The 24,789-nt window shown below is 45.5% G+C and overlaps 1 protein-coding gene across 2 annotated transcripts in view; it reads left to right on the forward strand.

Annotated features, from left to right (window-relative positions):
- The window catches only part of EVA1A (eva-1 homolog A, regulator of programmed cell death), an 816,740-nt gene that overhangs the window by 61,501 nt on the left and 730,450 nt on the right, over window positions 1-24,789 (forward strand). The window contains exon 1 of one of the 2 annotated variants that reach the window (XM_029596047.1): window positions 20,732-20,855. The exons of the other annotated variant lie outside the window; for it this stretch is intronic. Within the exon in view, the coding sequence (XP_029451907.1) occupies window positions 20,747-20,855 (109 nt within the window). The 5' untranslated portion in view covers window positions 20,732-20,746. Of the gene's footprint in view, window positions 1-20,731; window positions 20,856-24,789 lie in introns of those variants that run through there. 2 annotated transcript variants of the gene reach the window in all.

The following is a 24,789-nucleotide window of genomic DNA, read 5'->3' on the forward strand; positions in this document are numbered from 1 at the left end:
CCTGAATCCTCGACAAGCCCAATGGGCACTCTTCTTTGAACGATTCAACTTCATTCTGTGTTTCCGCCCAGGTTCCAAGAACATCCGTGCTGATGCACTGTCAAGATCATTTGAACCTGAGGATGTTCCTGATGTCCCTAGCTACATCATAGATCCTGCCTGTGTATCCCTTGTCGTGACCACTACAGTTCCTACTGGGAAAACCGTCGTTCCACATAGATTACGTGAACGCGTTCTAAAATAGGCCCATGATTCCAAATTGGCAGGCCACCCGGGTCGTGCCAGGACCCTAGAGATGTTACGGAGACATTATTGGTGGCCCAACATGGTGCAAGATTCCTGAAACTATGTAGATTCGTGTCCCATCTGCGCCCAACAGAAGCCACCTACCGGACGGCCTTGGGGCCTACTCCAACCACTGCCAGCACCTACTGAGCCATGGTCCAGTATCTCAATGGATGTTATCACAGACCTACCTCAGTCCCAGAACAATACTGTAATTTGGGTCATCATCGACCATTTTTCGAAGATGGGTCACTTTGTTCCCTTGCCGGGCCTCCCATCGGCCCCAGAATTAGCCAAGTTGTTTTTGAAACACATTTTCCGTCTCCATGGACTCCCAAAGAAAATTATATCTGACCGAGGACCACAGTTTGCCACCAGGTATTGGCGCTCCCTATGTAAAAAGTTTAACATTGTCCTGAGTTTCACGTCGGCCTATCACCCACAGGCCAATGGTCAAGCTGAAAGGACCAATCAGACCTTGAAAACATTCCTTTGCTCCTATGTGAATGATCAGCAGGACAACTGGTCTGATCTTTACCTTGGACTGAGCTGTCACACAATATCCACATCGCTGCGGCCACCGATGCATCTCCATTCTCCGTGGTATTCGGACAACAACCTCGGCTGCCTCTCCCAGTTCCTCTGACTGTTCCTTCTCCAGTGACGCAATCCATGGCCCACAACATTCATCAAGTGTGGAATCAAGTTAAAGAGCTTCGTTCCCAGGCCACTGAACGCTCCAAGCGTACATCTGATGCCCATAGATGTCCTGCTTCACACTTCCATCCTGGCAAAAAGGTGTGGCTGAGCGCCCGACACATAAGACTGAGACTTCCCTCTCATTGCTTGGCTCCTAAATACATTGGTCCGTTTCCGGTGATTCGAAGAATGGGAGCAGTATCGTATCAACTCCAGCTACCTCGTTCCATGGGTAATCATAACATGTTCCAAGTTTCGCTGTTGAAACCTTTGGTCCTCTCCTGGCCCTGACCAATCTCTGTATCACAACCTGTAATGCATATTGGAATATCATGGAAAGTGCTTGAAAATGCTCTCTCCCATCCACTTTGCAACTGAATATTTTTCTCTTGCATGATCAACATATAAAAGAATCAAAATCTTAGGGAAACAAATAGCTGTGTTTTTTGGATTTAGCTGAACGGCCCAAAAAACATGTCAATGTGGTGTTTAGCTTTTAGCTCTGTCTTTCAGGCAAGCTGTGGAAAGGTGGAATGTGGGTGCTAATGTCAGAAATAAGTGATTTAATAATTGCTGGAAAGGGACAGCAATTAGTGAAAGTGCAGTAAGAGTCCAGCACTACCAGCAAGCCTGGGGCGGTGGGTTTCAGGGAACTGGTGCTTCCTTCCCTCTGTTACTTCCATGATAAATCAGTGGGGCTATGGCTGTCAGGCTTTCACAGGACAATGATTGATTACGTGGGAGGGGAACCCAAAGTTCAAGAAGGACTCTGACCTGCAAAAAGAACAAAACTCCAACCTCAGCTGATTGAAACCTGCTGTTTATCCAAAGGGGAAAGGTCAGGCTGTTCTCTGTAAGCCCCTTTAACAATATGGAGTCTTGCAAGGCTAAAATGTCCAGTTGCACATTATCCATGTGGGCGGAAATATTCAAGCACATTACTGTGCTTTAAAAAAGATAAACACATTTTGAAACTTTAATGGGTAATAACAATAAAAACTGTGCTGTTTATGTACCAACCTTTTGTAAAGGCTGCCTATTGGAATACTATACTGTTTAGTATCCATGACATTGCATATGATGGTGAATCAATAAATACAGCAATGAATCTGAAACTTTTCTTAGTTTTGGATGAAAATGTAGAATTCACAAAGTATTCATTGCAAATAGATACACTGAAGCCTCACAATAACATCCCTGGCAATTCAGACGGCTTGTGCTGTTAAGTGGTTCCATGCAGAGGTATTTTTAGCTTCCGTTGTTTCTCTCTCTAAACTCTGTGAGCTAAGGCCTCTGCTAAATACGCTGATTAATTTTTTCAGGCGTTTACGCAACTTGAGGGGATGGTTTTATAACAGCCCCCCCTAAATTAGGCGGCAAAACCGCGCAGAAGTGGCACCAGTTTTCAAAGTGGATAAGTGCGCTTTGAAAATCTTTGCCCCCAATCTACCCCACACAAGTTACACCTGCTCAAAATTTCAGCACAAACGGTCCGTGACAATTTATGTACCTGCCTCTGAAAATCCCAAAGTCTGCACAGAGGTCCAACCCCTCCCCAAGGCAAGACGCCTCTGCTTAGTCCGGGCAAACAGGTGTAAAGATTTGCTCACATCTCATGCATGTAGTGTTGTAAAAAGCCATTTCTGCAAGTAAAACACTGTTTTACCCACATAAATGCTTTGGAGAATTGCCCTCCCTATGTTTTCCATATCTGGTAAAAGAAAAACAGCTATGTAAAATTACTGGGGAATTTTTTTTAAAGCCTAATATCTTCAGTTGTAGCTGAAAAAAACAAAAGTTATGAAACTGAGTGTGCTAGAAATGTATAACCAGTACAAATTACAATTTGTTTAGTAGAGTCACATTCAAGACTATAGAGAGTCTTAGATTCTTTGTAATCTCTCTATATAAATTTTTAAAATTTAGATTCTGCTTTTTGTGACACTTCAAAGTGGATCACATTCAGGTCCTGTGGATATTTCCCTTTCCTCAGAGGGTTACAATGTAAAGTCCTCATTTACTAAGGCTTTTCTCCCATTCTGTGTTTATGGGAAAAATGCTTAGTAAATAAGTCCTTAAGGGGGGTCATTTATCAAATTGCTTTATGGTGTTTTCGCATGCGAAAAACACCTTAACACATGTGAAAAGCACCATAATGCATGGTGCGACGCTAATTTGGAAAAGGGGGAGGAGTTTCTGGCCAAGTGGGCTTGCTTCACAAATTGCAAAGCCACATCACATAGTTTTAACACAGGAAATAACTACATCTTTTTCATTTGTGTAAAGCTGTGCGATATGGCTTTATCACACTTTGTGATGTTTTCACAAATAGCACTTTTAGTATTTTAAGAGAGAGAGAGAGAAAGAACCTAGCTATAAGGCCCTTATAGTAGAGATGTGAATCGTGTCCTCGATCGTCTTAACGATCGATTTCGGCTGGGAGGGGGAGGGAATCGTATCGTCGCCGTTTGGGTGTTTAGAGTATCGTTAAAATCGTTAAAATCGTGAACCGGCACACTAAAACCCCCTAAAACCCACCCCCGGCACACTAAAACCCACCCCGACCCTTTAAATTAAATCCCCCACCCCAAATGCCTTAAATTACCTGGGGGTCCGTAGCGGCGGTCCGTAGCTTAAATTACCCCCGGGTCCGTAGCTAAATCGGGGGAAGGGGGAGAGCAGGAAATCCGGCACACTAAATCGTGGTGTCTTCAGCCGGCGCCATTTTGCAAAATGGCCGCCGCAAAATGGCGGCGGCCATAGACCAATACGATTTGACGCAGGAGGTCATTCCAGACCCCCGCTGGACTTTTGGCAAGTCTTGTGGGGGTCAGGAGGCCCCCCCAAGCTGGCCAAAAGTTCCTGGGGGTCCAGCGGGGGCCCTGGAGCGATCTTCTGCCGCGAATCGTTTCCGTACGGAAGGAGATCGACTGCAGGAGGTCGTTCAGCGAGGGTTCGTTGAACGACCTCCTGCAGTCGATCTCCTGCCGGCGCCATTTTCCGTATGGAAAATGGCGCCAGCCATACGCGTATGGCCGGCGCCATTTTCCGTACGGAAGGAGATCGACTGCAGGAGGTCGTTCAGCGAGGGTTCGCTGAACGACCTCCTGCAGTCGATCTCCTGCCGGCGCCATTTTCCGTATGGAAAATGGCGCCAGCCATACGCGTATGGCCGGCGCCATTTTCCGTATGGAAGGAGATCGACTGCAGGAGGTCGTTCAGCGAGGGTTCGCTGAACGACCTCCTGCAGTCGATCTCCTGCTGGCGCCATTTTCCGTACGGAAACGATTCGCGGCAGGAGATCGCTCCAGGGCCCCCGCTGGACCCCCAGGAACTTTTGGCCAGCTTGGGGGGGCCTCCTGACCCCCACAAGACTTGCCAAAAGTCCAGCGGGGGTCCGGAATGACCTCCTGCGTCGAATCGTATTGGTCTATGGCTGCCGCCATTTTGCGGCGGCCATTTTGCAAAATGGCGCCGGCTGAAGACACCACGATTTAGTGTGCCGGATTTCCTGCTCTCCCCCTTCCCCCGATTTAGCTACGGACCCGGGGGTAATTTAAGCTACTGACCGCCGCTACGGACCCCCAGGTAATTTAAGGCATTTGGGGTGGTGGATTTAATTTAAAGGGTCGGGGTGGGTTTTAGGGGGTTTTAGTGTGCCGGGGGTGGGTTTTAGGGTTTTTTAGTGTGCTGCTGGACCCCCAGGTAATTTAAGGCATTTGGGGGGGGGGTTCGGGAGGGTGGGGGATTTAATTTAAAGGGTCGGGGGTGGGTTTTAGGGGGTTTTAGTGTGCCGGTTTTCCTGCCCTCCCCCTTCCCCCGATTTACGATTTTTTGACGATAAATCGGGGGAATTGGTATTGTATCGTGGCCCTAACGATTTTTGACGATTTAAAATATATCGGACGATATTTTAAATCGTCAAAAAACGATTCACATCCCTACCTTATAGTACTTAGGAATTTATACCTCTATATGAGGCCCACCTAGTAACTCGAGGTAAGGTTTAAGTAGTAGTGTAGGAGTTAGTGGCCCCTTGTTAGGAAGCGATAGGAGAGCGGTTCCACTTTCTAGGGGATTGTGTGTTCTTGGACCACAGCTCGACCCAAGAGGAACTCCGAAGAGGTGCAGAGGCAGGCGAGGCATGCCCGAGCATGGACTGGACAGGAGCAAGGCTGGACTGAAGACAGATGATGGAATCCGGAGCAGGAGCAAGGCTGGACTGAAGACAAGGATGACTGTAGGCACTGACTCTCCACCGAATCTGCACGCTCTGGGAAGACCAACAATGCAATGGTGGTCTTTGAACGGTCCTCAAACCATTCCAAGCCCTTTCAGACCTGCCGCTGGGTAACAGCAAGAAGCAGCAGGCCGGACGGAGGCCAGGAGCAAACGAAGGCCTTAGAACATGGAAGGCTCAGACAAAAACTCAGGCACTTGGACGAGGATTCAGGAGCAAGGTACTGAAGACAAGAAGTCAGGAGCAAAGAGCTGGGTTGAGACTGTGAAGCAGCGCGCCATACACAGCTCACCCGCGGGGCTGGTCGCAGACCACGCTGGACTCAAAGCAGACTCCAGATGAGGTAATGGAGCGAGTGAGAGGAACATGTCCCAGGAACTGTAGAGGTCTGCACCGGGGCACACCCTACACAGCCGCCTGGCTGGTCGTGGACCACGCTGGAGCAGCACAGTTTCAAGCAGAGACTGAAACATGGACAGAGCAGATGCAAGGAACTCTGTAGACCAGGGACAAGGCTTCAAGCGGAGGCTTGCGCTGTGGCTGTGTGGAAGGCCTTGTACCACAAGGCGCCCTACTCAGCCCGCCCATGGGGCTGGTCACGGACTATGACATGGCACACAGGAAATGTGGAGACGAGGAACCAGGGGTTCAGGACATCAGGACGGATCACAGACATCAGGAACGGAGGACGGACATCTGGACTGGATCATGGACATCAGGAAGACGTACATCTGGACTGGATCATGGACATCAGGAATGGAAGACGGACATCTGGAGTGGATCACGGACTACAGGAACTGGAAGACAGACATTAAGACTGACCGTGGACATCAGAAACGGAAGATGAACATCTGGACTGGATCATGGACATCAGGACAAGACAAGGAGCTCCAACGAAGAACACAGGACCTTGAAGAAGTGATGGAGCAGCGAGGACTCCTGGAGCGAAGGACAGGAACATCCAGGAGCGTCTTACTCCTTGCAAAGGCAAAGCTGGACTAACACCGGGCCCTTTTTATAGGGATGAAGCAGGAGTGGTCGATGACATCATCGATGAGGGCCACGGGACCTTTTCCCGCTGCTGGCCCTTTAAAAGATGAGGAGAGGCACGCGCCCGCGCCTAGGAAGAAGCAGGAGAAGAGGCAGAGTTATTGTTGGTGACCCCAGCCACGTGGAGGGCCCGAGAGTAGCAAGGCAGACTGCAGAAGCGGCTCCATGCCGCAAAGATAGGAAGAAGGGACTCAGGCAGGCTGCAGGCACTGGCAGAGACGACTTCCCTGCCAGGTAAGGACCCCAGCAGCAGCAAGGATGGCTTCCTTGCATCCGAGAACCCTGGGAGCGGCAGCGGCGATCCCAGCCGCGAGGGAAGACTCTCGGCGGGGCACAGCTTTGCCGTGCAGGGGAGAAGAAGAATGCAGCTTCCAAGCTGCGGAGGACGGCGGTGGACCGCCGCGCAGAGCGCAGCTGATGGGAACAGAGTCAGCAGCCTGACTGGCCGCGAAGGAGGGAACGAGGGCAGGTTCACAACACCCCTTTGACATACAGAGTGAGACGTACGAACAGAATAGTACACTCTTGTGAAGATTTGATGTCATTCGGAGTGAGGAAACTCACACAAAGATGAGATTTGTATAGTGTTCTCTCAACCTAGCTTGATGTTACCCAGGTAGAGAGTCCATCAAGCTAGTGGTTGTAGGTACCGTAGGAATTGTGGCACTTACCACAAAGTGCAAAAATGTTATCACACTCTGCAGTAATACCTATGCGAAGCATTAAGTTAGCACACCTTGCAATAAACAGGCTATTACCATAAAACACACCCCTTTTCCTATTGTATGTGATATTTACTGCATTTTGATAAATCTAGGCCTAAGTTTGTATCTGAGACAATGGGGGGTGAAGTGGCTTGCCCAAGGTCACAAAGTGCATCAGTGGGATTCATGGTGATGTTATTAGCCAGAAGCATAGTAAAACATTTGTGTGCATTCATAGTATACTGATGGTATACTAACCTCTTGATACCTTCATGACCAATTATGCATTTCTTGCAAGTCATTATATAGTATTCAGTTGATTTAGAAACTTGTTATTCATGCGATTGGAAAAGTTACTATTGTTTTAGAATGTAGGACTTGATTCTCCATATATTTCAACAGTCAGAACATATAAATGTGGCTTCTGAGATGCTAGTAGAGCTTGTGGATGGCCATGGATGCCCTAACACATTAGAATTTGTATGAAAAATGGAAAATGTGTATAACCTTGATTCGTGTGGAATTCAGGGAGTCTCAGGACTAACCCTCAATACCAGGGCTAAGTCACTACAGATAATATGATTTTTCTCTTATTTTTCCTTCGCTGGAGGGTTCTCCAGAGGGAGGAATGCTAAACCTCCTACACATTACGTGTTCTGTCCTTTCATGAGTGTGAATAAACAAGCTGGACACTGTGATGGTATTCCAACATAAACTTTACTGAAGAAATAAATCAAACATAAAAGTATGGCACACAGTACAAACAGACCCTAAGAAATTTAAATCTGATCTAAAAATGTGGCTTTTTACTTGTGCCTACAGAATCGGGTTAAACCAACAGTAAGCCTTCTATTTTTGTATTTATTATTCATTGTTTTAATTTGTGCTTCCATAATTGCCATTAGATTGAATATGCCTTTTAATATTATAGTCAAATTTTAAAAACTATATTTATTTTATTTCTACTTTGATATTAGCTGTTATTATCTTTTTATTACTATCTATTGTATTTCCTTGCTTTTATTGAATGTACACCGTTGTGAAGGTTTTATTACTGATGTGATGTGATGTGATGATAAACCATAAACCATCAATCAGTAAACTCAGTAAATCTGCAACTCTATGAATCTGTAATAGAAAAGAGTTGAAATCTTATAGCAGAAAAAGATCATAAGGTCTATCTAATCTGCCCACACTAACGAATTAGTTTTATAATTCCTACCACTCCCTCAGATCCTCTATATTTATCCCATGTTTTCTTAAATTCAGAGATACTTCTCATCTCCACCACCTCCACAGGAAAGCTGTTCCATGCATCCACTACTCTGTGGATAAATACTTCCTTAGATTACTCCTGAGTCTACCCCCTTTCATCCTCGTCCCATTAGTCCTCATTGTAGACCTTCCTTTCCTATGAAAGTGAATCCATCTCCTCTGCATGGAAACCTTAGAGCTATTGAAATGTCTCTATCATATTTTCTCTATCCTGCCTTTTCTCTAGGGTATACATGTTTGACCCTTAATTCTGTCCCCATATGCTTTAGATCAAAGGCTACTTATTATTTTAGTAGTCACCCTCTGGATTGACTCCATCCTAATTATATCCTTTTGAAGGTGTGGTCTCCAGAACTGTAAACAGTATTCCAAGTTACATCTCACCAGGGATCTATACAGGGGCAATATCACCTCCATTTTTCTGCTGACCATTCCTCTCCCTATGCAGCCAAGCATCTTTCCGGCTTTTGCTGTCACATTATTCACCTGCTTGGCCACCTTAAGATCATCAGCTACAATTGCCCCCAGATTCTGCGCTTCTTTTGTGATCCATAGATTTATCTCTCAGGATTCCTTCTTTAACCTTTGATAGAATGTGAAGGCTCTTGAACTCTCCAGTTTTCTCCTCTCCTTCCCTCCTGTACCTTGTAGGCACATTATTAGCTGTTTGCTTTTGTGAGCCAAGGTGGTGGCTCAATTCCTCTTCTCTCTTCCCTTCACTTGGATCATAGGCATAGTTTTGGGAGCCCTGGGGGCAGGATGGGGCTATGGACACAGATGCAGGCTGAGTGAGGACACAGCAGAAGTGGATGTATAGCCGCCAGACAGGAGTAGTAGCACCCTCGGAGCATGCACAGTGCTACTGGTCCTCAGAGATCCTCCGTCCTCAAGCGCTTCCTGCTGATAAAATATATAGGTGGAAGGAGCAAGGGGGCTTCAGGTCTGGCAGTATTGTATATGTTCTGAATTTTAACAATTATGTGGCTGCTGGCTATGTGGGAGAAAGTTGCCTGGTGTCAACTGTCTGTTCCTTTTCACTGCTGTCCAACTGTGGGGTTTTTGCAGCCTGGTCATTCTTCTTCGGGAATTGCTGCTATTTCATGTTTCAGCCATCAGCTGACTGCTCTCACCCCTTGATGTAACCAATGGAGCCTACTTTACACACCAGAGACCCCTTCAGAAGGAAGCAGACTGCCTGATGTGAGCTGCCTGAAAGGTGAAGGAGGAGAAGAAGGAGAGAATGAAGGAGGTGGGAAGGGGAGGAAGAGAGTGATGCAAAAATGGAAGGAGATGAGAAAGATGATGGGGATGGGGGAGATGAGGGGTGAATGGGAAAAGAATGATGGAGATGATGGATTTAGGGGTTGGGTGAAAAGGGAAGGGGGAAGAAAGAAGAGGAAAGAAAGAGAAGAAAGGGAGAGACTGAGGAAGTAGGGAGGTGAGAGGAGATGTGTGAAGGAGAGAAAAAAGGGAGGGATGAGGTGGAGGAGAAATACAGGGGTAAAGAGGGTAGTGTTTAGAAGAGAGATAATGAAGGAGGGATGAATGAAAAGAGGTGAGAGATATATGATAGGAGGAGAGACATATGTGAAAGGTGGAGAACAGGGTGAGTGCATGGATAGCAAGGATGTGTATCAGGAGGATATGAACAAGGGGTTTGTACGAGAGCGAAAGGAGGGGAGAGGAGAATGGAAGTGCATAGGCAGGATAAAGAGAAACACTGGATAAAAGGAAAACAAAAGAAATGGGCCCTAGGAATATCATAAGCAAAAGAAAAATGATAAGAGGGTGGAAGAATCTAAAGGAAAGGCTGAGAGAACAGAAGGAGGAACCTTTGAAATCAGAGGGGAGAGGAATTGTGTAAAATGGAAAAATGAATTAATAAGGAAAAGTTGGAGAAATGAAAAGAAATCTAAATAAGAAAAGAAAGAAAACTGGAAAGAAATTGCAGAAGGGATCAAGAAAGAAACATGAAGGAAAATGATTAGGAGAATAAAATATCAAGAAATAGGTTTGAAAATATTTGATAGATTTGTCCTGCTGCAGCCCCAGCTGAACAGGTGGGAGAGTTGAAGCTGATGCTGATGGTGGTGGTGGGGATTCAAGCCTGGGGAGGTGAGACAGAATAAATGTGTGTGTGTGTGTGAGAGAGAGAGAAAGAAAGAGTGAGGGTCGGGGTGGAGAGAGAGAACACTAAGCCATGCCATTCTGGTAGGGTGGGGAGGAGGGAGAGATTCCTCCCCCCTCAACACCAATTTGCCCTCCCTAACGAAGCAGTCAAAGTATGCCTATGACTCGGGTATCCACTCCTCCTTCACCAAATGTCAGATGGGCTTCACCGAGTTCTAAGGTTTTCACATATTAACAAACAAGTTGGTAATTCCAAAGATTTTAGGTGGCATGGGTTGGATCTCTTCTAAAAAGGGCATTTCATCTTCCTCATCTTCTCTCCTACTCTATTATTTCTCTTGTAATCCTTTTTTAGTGGATTTACTACATCCTGAGTGTTATGAGAACTCAAAAATGAAATTTCAGACTTATTAGTAAAAATTTGTAACCTATCATTAAAATCATCCATTGTACCTGAAGACTGGAGGATAGCTAATGTAACCCCAATATTTAATGGAACAAAGTCAGCATGACTTTACCCAAGGCAAGTCTTGCCTCACAAATCTGCTTCACTTTTTTGAAGGAGTTAATAAACATGTGGATAAAGGTGAACCGGTAGATGTTGTGTAATTGGATTTTCAGAAGGCATTTGACAAAGTTCCTCATGAGAGGCTTCTAGGAAAAGTAAAAAGTCATGGGATAGGTGGCGATGTCCTTTTGTGGATTACAAACTGGCTAAAAGACAGGAAACAGAGAGTAGGATTAAATGGACAATATTCTCAGTGGAAGGGAGTGGGCAGTGGAGTGCCTCAGGGATCTGTATATTTATAAATAATCTGGAAAGAACTACGACGAGTGAGGTAATCAAATTTGCAGATGATACAAAATTGTTTAGAGTAGTTAAATCACAAGCAGATTGTGATAAATTGCAGGAAGACCTTGTGAGACTGGAAAATTGGGCATCGAAATGGCAGATGAAATTTAATGTGGATAAGTGCAAGGTGATGCATATAGGGAAAAATAACCCATGCTATAGTTACACAATGTTAGGTTCCATATTAGGTGCTACCACCCAAGAAAGAGATCTAGGCATCATAGTGGATAACACATTGAAATTGTCGATTCAGTGTGCTGCGGCAGTCAAAAAAGCAAACAGAATGTTGGGAATTATTAGAAAGGGAATGGTGAATAAAACGGAAAATATCATAATGCCTCTGTATCGCTCCATGTATACTGTGTACAATTCTGGTCACCGCATCTAAAAAAAGATATAATTGCGATGGAGAAGGTACAGAGAAGGGCGACCAAAATGATAAGGGGAATGGAACAGCTCCCCTATGAGGAAAACTAAAGAGGTTAGGACTTTTCAGCTTGGAGAAGAGACGGCTGAGGGGGGATATGATAGAGGTGTTTAAAATCATGAGAGGTCTAGAACAGGTAGATGTGAATCGGTTATTTACTCTTTCAGATAATAGAAAGATTAGGGGGCACTCCATGAAGTTAGCATGTGGCACATTTAAAACTAATTGGAGAAAGTTCTTTTTCACTCAACGCACAAACTCTGGAATTTGTTGCCAGAGGATGTGGTTAGTGCAGTTAGTGTAGCTGGGTTTAAAAAAGGATTGGATAAGTTCTTGGAGGAGAAGTCCATTACCTGCTATTAATTAAGTTGATTTAGAAAATAGCCACTGCTATTACTAGCAACAGTAACATGGAATAGACTTAGTTTTTGGGTACGACAGGTTCTTATGGCCTGGATTGGCCACTGTTGGAAACAGGATGCTGGGCTTGATGGACCCTTGGTCTGACCCAGTATGGCATGTTTTTATGTTCTTATGGCCATGGAGGGCCGCGACCGGCTCCCTCCACCTACCATTCTTGCGCCGGCATCCTGACAAGTTCAGGGACCCTGGTGGCTACAGGAAGCCACGGCAGCCGCGCCCGGCTGCATGGGCCCCATGCCGGACGTCCGCCGCCAGTGCGGCCTTCTCAGCATGCCCAAGCCCGTCCAGGCCTTCATTCCTCCTGGCTGCCTTAGACGCGCTCGTGCGCGCCTCTGAACTTCATTTAAAGCGACTGCATCAGGAGGCGCCCCGGCTCCACCCTCCTTACCCCAGCCTATATTAAGGCAAGGCCTGCCCCCAGATCTTGCCTTGGCTTCTTTTGGCTCCTGTCCCAGTTCCTGGAGGCTCCTGTTTCTGATTCTAAATTCTGACCCACTGGACCTGAGACCCACACTTGTCCCTGGACTACGAGATTCGCTGCCTGTCTTGACCCATGCTTGACCCTGGACTACGAGATTCACTGCCTGCCCTGACCCACGCTTGTTCCCAGACTACGAGATTCACCACTTGCCCTGATCCATGCTTGCATCTGAACCACATACTCTGCTGCCTGCCACTGCCATGCCGTACCAGGACCATGAGACACTCCGGACCCAAGACCCCATTTAAGTCCAGCCGGCCCCGGTACCCAAGGACTCAACCTGAGGGGAACGAGGGCTGGTAGTGATGAAGCCCCAGCGGGGTCTCGGCTGCTCTCCAGCCTCGCCAGTTGACGGTGGGGACCTATGGGGCTCCTCCCCATAGGTAGCACTAACTCCCCTTCGGCCCAAGGATCCATGTTCCTAACGTTGAGGGTCCATAAAAATATTTGTCTCTTGGGGCTGTTTCAGTTAGCATATTTTTTCCCTTTTTCTTGTCCCAAGGTCTGGGCCCTTTCTGTGGTTCAAAGGAATACCTTCTAGGCCCATGCAGTTGAGGAGTTGTCTTTTCCGGTGTGTATGGTGTACTATTTCTCTTATTATATCTGTGATGGTGCTGCAGGGACCAAATAGGACACAGTATGGATGTTCAAATGAACTTTACCATGACTCTTCAATAAATAAATGAATGTCTAATCAAGTAGATAACTGCTCACTTTACATCTGTTCTCTCACTGGGGTATCTACATTGCAGACTCTTCTTTCTTTCTCTGTGTATGTGACCTCATTACAGGCCTCAGAGTAGAGCTTATCCCTCAGGGAGTGAGCAGATAAGATATCCCAGGTGGGCAGGGAATTTTCTATGTCTCAAAAATCGTACCTGAGGCCCACAATAGTCCAATTTATCTCTAGTCTGTGTCCTGTGTCTCAAAGGATATAGATCCAGTTGAGCGTCTCCAAAGCTCTTGTCTCTTCATCCAAACTCATCCTGAATTGAACTCTTGTTAGGAAAAGCCTGATGTTGGGGAAAAAACGGGCTAATATCGCCCAACTTCATTGTAAGGAGGGGTGGTACTAAACCTCCTGACAAACAAAAGGGGCAAGACACTTTCAAAGTCTGAAACACTTCCTCTGAGGTGAGGAGTCACTGCTGCCCTTACCAATTTGGGGGGGGGGGGGAGAATACAGATCTTCTGACCTCTGGCCTCCAGACCTAGGGCATATCCCTTGCCAGACTGGTCCAGGGTCTCACCACAGGTATAAAGCCCAAACTGTAACAAAAATCTCTTTTCCCAAAACTGGAGGCAGGTCCTCACAGGCAAAGGGTGCACTGCAGGAATCTCCTCTCAAATCAACCAGCTCCCAAAACAGCTCCTTACTCTCCAGAAGACAAACCAAAATGACCACACTTTCGAAACCACTAGCCCCTCCTTGTGAGCTAAGGGGTTACCATTCACAGCCATCTTCAAGGGGAGGTACTGTTAGGAAATAGTTTCTCCCACTAAGCTGGAAAACCCAGGGCAGGGATCTTGGGCCACCTAGTGGAGACTAGGGAGTCTCTACATTCTTCTTCCTTATGGCTTCTTATTTCCCTTTTTTTCTCTCTTTCCTATCTTTTCTTCTTTCCCTACTCATTACTCATTCTGCATCCAATCTTACTGTCACCCTCTCTAGAAGGGCACATACAATGTGAGAGGAACTAGCACCTGAGTGGGCCGAGCCCCAGCCTCTCAGTGGGGTTCAGTTGAAATTAGGATCAAGCAGATGGTATAGTGGACCTAGGCCCAGAGGCAAAGGTGGGATTATCTTTTTCTTTGGCTGGATAAGGGACCCTGCTACAAAGGTCTTCCCTCTATGAATCCCTTCTGGTCCCCAGGAGCCCCCAAAAGATAAAAATATATGGACTTACTCCTGAGGTATATTTTCTGGGTTTCCAAGCAAATACATGGCACTTGTGAACTTAGAATGCCCAAGAGGCTCACTGGTTTTGACAGCCAGATGGTAATAGTATTGAATTCATTTTCCCTTTCCAACTTTAACTTATAAAAGAGTGCTACATACAAAGTTTACAGTACCCCTTCTCTTAGTACTCCATGCCATCTTGTAATGACTACCATTTCATTCTCTCCCTTACTGATGCACTGCAATACGTTTTCCAGACACAATATAATCTCCTCTTACCACCCTAGATTGTCGTCTCAAAGGAAAGCTTCAGCAGTACACCTTACAGCCTTGGATTTCTCTACTTTAAGACTGTGCCAGATTACCTTCTGTCTTCCTCTGCTGGTGAAACCTTCTCAACTTCCACTTTTCTGAGACCCTGGCCCAGTCTCCTTGGTCTATTGTTTTATGAGAGGAAACTCTTTCCAGCCTCAGGACTTTCCTCTTCAGGGGAAAAGCCCCTACAGGAGCTCGCTCCCTTTGAAGAGGCACCTGGAGCTATCCCATTCTCCAAATGGATTCCCTTCAATTCCTCCAGCCAAACCTTGATCTCAGCATTTTGTATAGTTGAATGCTTCCTGTACAGGACCTCACTCACAATCCTTTTTTAATCTTTTTTTTTTAAATTCTGATAGAGCTAGGTATGATAACAAACATTTCTTCTTTGCCATAAGAATTTTCAGTTTAGGAGTGATATCTTCTCAGTGCTGCACCAATGTACTGGAATGTTACTGCCCTTTCAAGGAGAAAGTTTGCTTTTGGGGGACCTATACTCATGTTTTCCTCTCTCTGCTGGTAATGAGCACTTTCTTAAATTGGGGTTGTTCTTGGCAAAGAAAAGTATTTGGCAATTTTGGATTGATGAAGATCCACCTCCTTTTTTGGTTTGGCAAGAGAAAATGGTGGTTTTAATGCAAATGAAGTGTCCCCAGAGCCTCGCGTTGGCAATTGGGTCGACACCGTTGGTGTACTAGTTTGCCTCTTCGTGTTCCAGTGTTCTCCTTGTTTCAGCGTCTCCTTGTTCCAGTGTCTCCTTGTTCCAGCCTCCGTATTCCAGCGTCTCCTTGTGTTCCTGTAACCTTCTCAGGTATTACCTCTTCGGACTGACCTCTGGTACTGACCTCTGCCTGCCTGACCATTCTTCTGTCTGCCACCTGGAACTGACCTCTGCCTGCCTGACCATTCTCTTGTCTGCCGCCTGGAACCGACCCTCGCTTACCTTGACTACGCTCGGACTGACTCTGGTATTGACCCCTGCTTTGGCTGACTACTCCTGGACTGATACTCTGGCTCTGACCCTTGCACTTCCCTTGGATACCCTCTTCTGGCCTACTGTGACCATCGGACCAACCTGCTGGGAAACTAATGGCTCTCTCCTGACTAGATCCGGAGGCGCTGCCTGTTTCACCCGGAAGACCTTCTTGAACTGCTACCTCCCTGAGGTCTCCGGAGCTTCCAGTCCGGATCTAGTCCATCCATTCCGCATCAGCCATGCACCCTTGCTCGTGGTGGGTACATCCCTCCTCTACCTCTCCAGGAGACCATTTGAGGCCCACCTAAGTCCAGGCGGTCTGGGTACCCAAGGGCTCTATCTGCAGAAACCCCGGACTGTTATTGGTGAAGCTCCAGTTAGCCTCTGTCTCCTTGTGTGCTCCGTTCCCTGGTGGCAGGCCCTCTCTGGGTCCGACCAGAGGGCCCTACCAATCCTGCACCAGCCCAAGGGTCCACCTCCAGCGCAACAGCTGTTATACTAACAAAAAATATGATTTTTTTATTGTAATCTATGATCACAAACCAATAAGCCCCAACCATGACTGAATACCTGGATTATAGGTGGGATTTATAATCACAATTTTTGATCCATATTTAGAAAATATAGAGAATAATTTTCAAAAGGATTTACATGCTCAAAACTTGGTTTTACATATGTAAATGCACTTTATGGGGCGGATTTTAATGTCCTGTGCGCGTAAATCCGGCCGGATTTACGCGCGCAGGGCCCTTGCGCACTGGCGCGCCTATTTTGCATAGGCTGCCGGCGCGCGCAGAGCCCCGGGATACGCGTAAGTCTCAGGGCTTCGTAAAAGGGGCAGGGAGTGGGCGGGGAGGGGGCGTTCCCGAAACGACGCGGCGTTTCCGGGGCGTGACGCGGCGTTTCGAGGGCGGGCCTGGAGGCGTGGCGCCGGCCCAGGGGCGTGGTCGAGGCCTCCGGACCAGCCCCCGGGTGGGGTGATGGTGCGCCAGTAGCCCGCCGGCACGCACAGATTTACGTCTGCTTTTAGCAGGCGTAAATCTGCCAACAAAGGTAAGGGGGTAGGGTTTAGATAGGGCCGGGGGGGGGGTGGGTTAGGTAGGGGAAGGGAGGGGAAGGTGGGGGGAGGGTGAAGGAAAGTTCCCTCCAAGGCCGCTCTGAAATCGGAGCGGCCTCGGAGGGAACAGGCAGCGCGCGCTGGGCTTGGCGCGCGCAGGTTGCACAAATGTGCACCCCCTTGCGTGCGCCGACCCCGGATTTTATAAGATACGTGCGGCTACGCGCGTATCTTATAAAATCCAGCATACTTTTGTTCGCGCCTGGTGCGCGAACAAAAGTACGCGATCGAGCAAATTTTTAAAATCTACCCCTATGTGTGTAAGTGGGCTTTTGAAAATTGCTATAGTATATGCCGTTGAATTGTCTATAGATTTTACATGCATAAGTGCACTTAGGGATGGTAAATTTTAAGCGAGCACATGCAGTTATATGCGTGCTCATGTGGGCAGGTGGCCACATTCAGAGGAATCTTATATTGTCCACACAAGCATGTGCGCATTATAGAAAATACACCTAGCATACCTATGTGTGCTCTTAATTTTAAGCATTTACACAAGCAACTGCTATTCGCACATTTTTCTTAGGAAGCTTTGGCATGTACACGTGCAAGTGAGCTCATTTTATAACATATTCGTGAGAAGGAAATGACCAGTTTTATCAGTTCGTCCACCAGTTTGCCCAGTCTATCTCTAGCTTATCAAAATCTCCCTGGTTCTTTAGCCTGCACTCCCCCAGTTTACCCAGATCCCTCAGTGGGAGCACTAAGAGGAGAGAATAACCCTGCTGGTGGCTGGAAAGAATCAGTAAGTACTGCTTGGAGAAATTTTTAAAACTTAAAAGTATAGGGGAGAAGTAAATTATTGGGGAAGACTCAGCGGCGAGCGGAAGCACCGGGACGCACGTAAGTCCCGGGGCTTCGCTAGGGGGGCGTGTCGAGGAGGGAGTGTCGGGGCCGACGCGTCATTCGGGGCGTTCTGGGGGGCGTGTCGGGGCGTGGTGCTGGCCCGGGGGCATTTCAGGGGCATGTCCGAGGCCTCCGAAATGGGTCCCGGGCCAGGGAATCACGTGCCACCCAGGAAAGAGATCTAGGCATCATAGTGGATAATACATTGAAGCCATCAGCTAGATGTGCTGTGGCAAATAAAAAAGCAAACAGAATGTTAGGCATTATTAGGAAGAAAATGGCAAATAAAACGGAGGATGTCATAATGCCTTTGTATCGCTCCATGGTGAGACCGCACCTTGAATACTGTGTGCAATTCTGGTCACCACATCTGAAAAAGGATATAGCTGCACTGGAGAAAGTGCAGAGAAGGGCGACCAAAATGATAAGGGGCATGGAACGGCTGCCCTATGAGGAAAGGCTAAAGAAGTCAGGGCTGTTCAGTTTGCAGAAGAAATGACTGAGGGGGGATATGATAGAAGTCTACAAAATCATGAAAGGACTTGAAGGAGTTAATGTAAATCAGTTATTTACTCTCTCAGATAATAGAAGGACCAGGCTGCACTCCATGAAGTTAGCAAGTAGCTCATTTAAAACATTGAAGAAAATTCTTTTTCACTCAGTGCATAGTTAAGCTCTGGAATTCAATGCCAGAGGATGTGGTTACAGCAGTTAGTGTAACTGGGTTTAAAAAAGGTTTGGATAAGTTCTTAGATTAAAAATCCATAAACTACTATTACGGTAATTAATAAGGAATAGTAGCTTGTGATTTATCTAATGTTTAGGTACTTGCCAGGTGCTTGTGACTTATATTGGCCACTGTTGGAAACAGGTTACTGGACTTGATGGACCCTTGGTCTGACCCAGTATGGCATATCTTATGTTCTTATGCTCCCTCACGCAGTCCGTAAATGCTATAAATAATTTTATTGATACATTGCAGAAGTAAATGTGCGCCCATATGAGCTGTATGCACACTGTGTTTGCAGGATATAAAATTGCTACCTTTGTGCGTATATGTTAGCTCCGTCCCTCCCCAAATCCATTTGTGTGAAGTTTATAAAATAGCCCCAGCACAATTAAATACTACTTGCATGTACATCCGCTGTTTTATGTGCACGCATCTCTTTTAAAATTCACCTTTAAGCGTGTAAATGGGCTATTGAAAATTGCTACGATAGTATGTTACATTTACATGCATAACTCCTTTGAAAATTACCTCCATAATATCTAGCAACCACCAACTGGCTGTTTGTAATTATTAAGGACAGTTCTTTCAAACTCAGGCTTTTAAAGCCCCTAAGATGCATTCTCTCTAAGGACGATGATAGTACAAGCAATGATTTTTTCAAGCATTGACTTTGCATAGCTTTATACATTGGATTACCAGTTTATGTCTTACGTTCTTTGCAGCTACTTCAAAATTCTACAGCTTGCTTGATAACTGCACTTACTAAGAGAGACCATATCTCACCTGTGCTGAAAGAGCTGCATTGGTTTCCTGTATATTACAGAATTCAGTATAAGATTGCTTGTTTAGTGCAGAGAATGACAAGCTCAGAGGTTCTCCCATGGATGAATTCTATGTTGCTTATTCACAATCCCTCCAGGTCTCTCAAGTCATCTCAGAGAGCCTGCTTGATAATCCTTCTATCTGCTTTGCCAGGCTTTTTGAAACAAGGGAGAGATCGTTCTCTATTACAGCACCAGAGCTATGGAATTCGCTACCTGAATTATTGTGGCTATGTACCCGTGTGAAGTCTTTTAAAAAATGCTGAAAATGTATCTTTTTAATCTGGCTTTTTCTAATGTTTGAGCTGATCAAGCTATGAACTGCTGTCATTTTATTGTTTTTACATACTATTCTGTTCTATCTTGTTTTAATGTATCTTGATGTTATCATTTTATTTATCTTAATGTCTTAATTTGTTGTCTTATGGTTTAACATTATTATAATTATGTATGTTTCAATTTGAAATCCGCATAGAGCTGTAGTAATTAGGCAAAATATAAGTACATTAAATAAATAAATAAATAGTAATGGCACAAGAGATAACTGAAGAGATAAATGAAGAGCCACTTCATTTGATAGCAAATAATATCAATTCATGGATGGGCACCAATTTGGAACAAATTACAGTTGCTACCGAGACTATATTCCACTGGCAGAGCATGAAAATGAAACAAGGAGTGTACTCTGTCTTGTATGAATAGGCGTCATCATCACATAACAAATTTGTCGTTCATACCCTTCTGCAAGCTAAAGTCAGTGTGTTTGGTACTGGATACCTTATTGCAACTCTGGAGAATTAGCAATAGAAAAATAAATCATAAATCAGTTTCCCTGGCTAACATCTTGAGCAGAAAGGAGTGAGGGAATACAGCAACCAGTCATGCATACACACTGGAAACATAAAATTCCTCTCAGGCCCAGATTTTCTGACACTCAGTACTACTTCTCACAAAATTTCTACTCTCATAAACAAAAGGGAAGTCTGTCTTTTCAGGGCGCACTCCTTTCAGACAAATCCTTTGCCCTTAACTCACCTCTCCCTTTTAGAGACAGTGAAAATGACACACCTTTACTTAAAAGCAAGTACAATTTACACTCATGTTCTCTTAGCTCTGTATTTTCATCCCACAGAGTTCTCAAGCATTCAATATGTTTTCTGTATTCTTTAGGGTCTCCTTTCCAAACACTAACAGCATTCACCCATGCATTGAGTTTCAGTCACTTTTTCCCCCAAACCGATTTCCTTCTCTCCATTTATATTTTATTTTTTTTTAATTTTATTACTCAGCAGGGGACTGAGAGGGGAAGGACCACCTCTATTGCCATCCTGCTGAAAATCCAGGGGTAAGACGCTAGTCAGTGCCTCGACGGTACTATCACCTACCAGCTGTGACTAATTTCCGACGCTGAGGCCGGGATCCCAGAAGTGGTCCTATAAGAGCGGGCCGCTTGCAGCGAGCAGCAGACGCTGGCATGCCGCCAAAGCCATGTGCGCCTAAGGGGTGCGTGCTTTGCCTGGCTTCACATGGACTCGCTTGGAATCCTAGTATAACCTCTCAATCTCCACCTGGGGGAACAAAAAGTAAGACGAAATAACTCAGCTAAGTACTTTTTCTTTTTCTTCTTGGACTTTATGGTATAAATAATATGCCTCACTCAGCCCGTAAACGTAGGGCAAAGGAGAGGTTTGCTATTGAATCTAACTTAGCTAGTCCGTGTTGGGCCCAATGGATGCCCACATTAGAAGGGGAGCCCAAAAACCGGGTGACACGTCACTTGAAGGTTTGCAGGAAGGCACTGCTAACCTTCGTGAATTGGAGATCTCACTATCCCCAGATTATAGAGCCCCCCTGAGAATCCAGAAAATGTAAGAACTGATCCAATTGAGGACACATCAGCGCCTCTTGGGAAAAGTGGCGAGATGGAAGGTGAACTGGGAACATCTTTGGACCTAATTGCTGAGCAAACTAGAATTTCTAGTGGTACAGGTGGGAAGGTTATTGAGGGATCATTGTTGACTCAAGGACTTGGTACAAATGAGGAAAATATTGAATTAATATGTTATGATTATTGGTGTTTGGGTGGATCCTTGAACACTGTGGCAGCTGACTACGCCCATGGGGGGGCAGTCCCGTGAGGGACCAAGGTGTCAGGCTAGACTCTGGACACACAAACACAGATTGTATCTTTATTTAAACAGTTTTGGAAACCACCAGAGGTGGCCGTAGTGAGTAGTAGATGTTGAGCCCGGCTGGGCAAGTATCCCACAGGACGCTGGATCCTCTGCTTGGCTGTGCTGTAGTGGAAAGAGATTGAGAGTTATGAGTACACAGTGAGAAATAAACAGAGTCCCAGGTAGAATTGGTGAAACTCTGAGACAGGGAGACTCCGTGGTATAGTACTCACACAGCGGTTCCACAAGACGAGAGGTCTGCCACTGGAACAGAGGGCAGGCCCTCGAGGAGTGAGTACCTGGTTCCAGAGAAGCAGGACTGTGGAATAGATGGTAGTTGTACTCACAGATGGATTCTGTTAGTGAAGTCTTCCAAGTAGAGAAGATGGTAGATGCAGGCAGTGACTCAGGGAACATGGGCCCTTGAGGAGCGAGTACCGGTTCCTGATAGCACCTGAAAGAAATAGAAGAAGCCTCCGAGGAGCGGGTGCCCCGTTAGCAGTAAGAGTTCCAGAGAACACTGGAGTGGCAGAGTAGCTTCGGTACGGAGAGCGAATCCCATCCGCAGTATCCGAGTCTTTGCTAACTGGATTAGCTAGCAAAAGAGGTAGGCTTAAATATCCAGGCAGCGTGATGTCATCTCAGGGGGATGCCCCTGAGGTTCGCGCCAATGAGGAAAAACTTAAGGCTAGTAAATTTTCCTAGGGTGCCACATTTTTCTGCTAAAGAAATGTGGAATAGATTTGCCTTAGAATTTTTTAAAATTCCACAACAAGCTTTTCCCCCTTTAACTCAAGTGTATTATATTCCTTCATGGAAAATTACATCAGAAAAAGAACAACCATATCAGTCTATAATGCCATTAAATGTAACAGATATATGGAATCCAGTAGTTTAGAAATGGCTCAACCATCTACATTGGTAATTTCTTTTTTATTAAATACTGATAAAGAGTGGGTTCAGAAGTTATTCTTTAGGAATATAAATGAGAAATTTTGCCAAATGGAGGTAAGAATGTTTCCAGATGTTACCAAGGAAACCCAAAAGAGGAGGAAAGAGTTCCTCAGCTTAAGATCAGAAGTATTACAAATGGGTGCTTCATATAAATTAAAGTTCCCAAACAAATGTTGCATTATGCATCAAAGAATTAAATACTGTTTCTTTCAACCTTTGCATTTGAAAAAATGTATTACTGACAAAAGTAACCAAGCCCAGGGAGGAACAACCCCTCAGTAAGATAACCAAGCTCTAAGAGTTGTAAAATAGGCAAACTTAGTTAGGTCGTCTGATATTTCCTAAAGCTTTTTTGTATTAATGGTATGCCTTGTTAAATTTCTTATCTCTGTTCCCTCACATTGAGGACTTAGAAACCATGGTGTACAGGATTATTATTTCTTAGAATAATATATAATGACAATATGTTATTGATTACTTAATGATACGCCATATATCTGTATCAAGTAATTATCTGCTTGTTATTTTTAAAATTTGAGAAATAAAAAATTAAAAAAAATGTTTTTATTACTCAGCAAAGATCCCAGCTATCTCCCTCTCTGCTTTCTGCTTTTATTTTATCTATGTGAACCTTCATTATTTTTCTGCATGAGACATATTCAGGGAATGCTCCCTCTCTATGGCGGGACCCACATTATGGAACAAACTACCAACCGAGCTCAGAATGGAACCCTTAATACAAACCTTAAAAAAAACCCTAGACATGGCTTTTCCAAAAAGCATTCCTCTAAATCCGACTATCACTGCAACATCTACCATCTCCAATGCTGTAAACCCGGTCTCTATCTTATCCTCTAAACACATAGTTACATATTGGTATTAATACTGTTTATACCGCTACTAAGTTATTCGGTATAGTTACTAAGTCATTCTGTATAGTTACACAAGAATGTTTATACGGTACTAAGTTATTCTGTAAAAAATAAGACGCCTATGCTTTATTTTGTTCCAATTGTTTATTGTAAACTGATGTGATATCTTGGATTGAATGTCGGTATATAAAAGTAGATAAATATAAATATATAAATAAATTTATAAATATCACAGCTAAATTTGTCCTGTCTGTAACACCCAGAGGAGAACTAACTGCTTGCTGCTGTTTTCTGCCAGACTCCTTTAACAGGACCACCACTCAGTTGATAGCCCATTTTCATTGCTGCCAAGGAATACAGTCTCTCTTACAGGGCTGCTATGGGTCACCAATACAGGTACAGGAATAAAAATATTTTTCCTATATTTATAATAACAATAAAATCAAACAACATAATGTATATGTTATACAAAAAAATGTTCAAAAAGCTATCTTAGGGATAGCAGTATACAATTACACAGCATTACTAGATGAAAGCCTGACTAAAGAACCTGGTTTTACTCCTCTTTCTGAAAGGCAGGTAGCCTCCCATCAGTCTGTTATACTTACTGACTGAGTTCCAAAATCCAGCATAGAGAAAAAGCACATTTTCTGGTATGTTTTCATAACTTTGGACGGTGATGGAAGTGCAAGAGCTACAGCCCAGAAGACCTTTCCAGTAATGGAAAATATAGCCTGACTCTGCCCCCTGGGTGCTCTGAATATCTTTTTTGGGTCCTTCTTAAAGAGACTTTGGGGTAGATTTTAAAACCCCCCTGCGCACGTAAATCCTGCTGGATTTACGTGCGCAGGGCACTTGCGCGCCGGCGCGCCTATTTTGCATAGGCCGCTGGCGCACGCAAAGCCCCGGGACGCGCATAAGTCCCGGGGCTTCATAAAAGGGGCGGGAGGGGGCATGTCCGGGGTCAGGGGGCGGTCCGGGGCGGGTCCAGGGGCATGGCGATGCGTTCGGGGGCGGGCCGGGAGAGCGGTCCCGAGTCCCCAGGCACTGAGGCCTGTGCCGGGGGATTCGAGGTGGCACGTGCAAGTTACGCCTGCTTCAAGCAGGCGTAACTTGCCCAACAAAGGTAGGGGGGGGGGGGGATTTAGGTAGGGCCGGGGGGTGGGTTAGCTAGGGGAAGGGAGGGGAAGGTGGGGGGACACGGAAGGAAAGTTCCCTCTGAGGCCACTCTGATTTCGGAGCGGCCTTGGAGGGAATGGAGGCAGGCTGCGCGGCTCGGCGCACGCAGGCTGCCGATTTTGCGCAGCCTTGCGTGCGCCGACCCCGGATTTTATAAGATACGCGTGGCTACGCGCGTATCTTATAAAATCCGGCGTACTTTTTAAAGATCTACCTCAGCGAGTATTTCACAACAGCAAGAACTGCAGACATGCACCCTATTTTTACAACAATAGATATTTGGGAAATCCTGGTATTCTGCTTCTGTTCACCTAGAGGAGGCTCAAACGTCTGAGGGT

The sequence above is a fragment of the Rhinatrema bivittatum genome, chromosome 3 (assembly GCF_901001135.1).
Source record: "Rhinatrema bivittatum chromosome 3, aRhiBiv1.1, whole genome shotgun sequence".
NCBI classification, from domain to species: Eukaryota; Metazoa; Chordata; class Amphibia; order Gymnophiona; family Rhinatrematidae; genus Rhinatrema; species Rhinatrema bivittatum.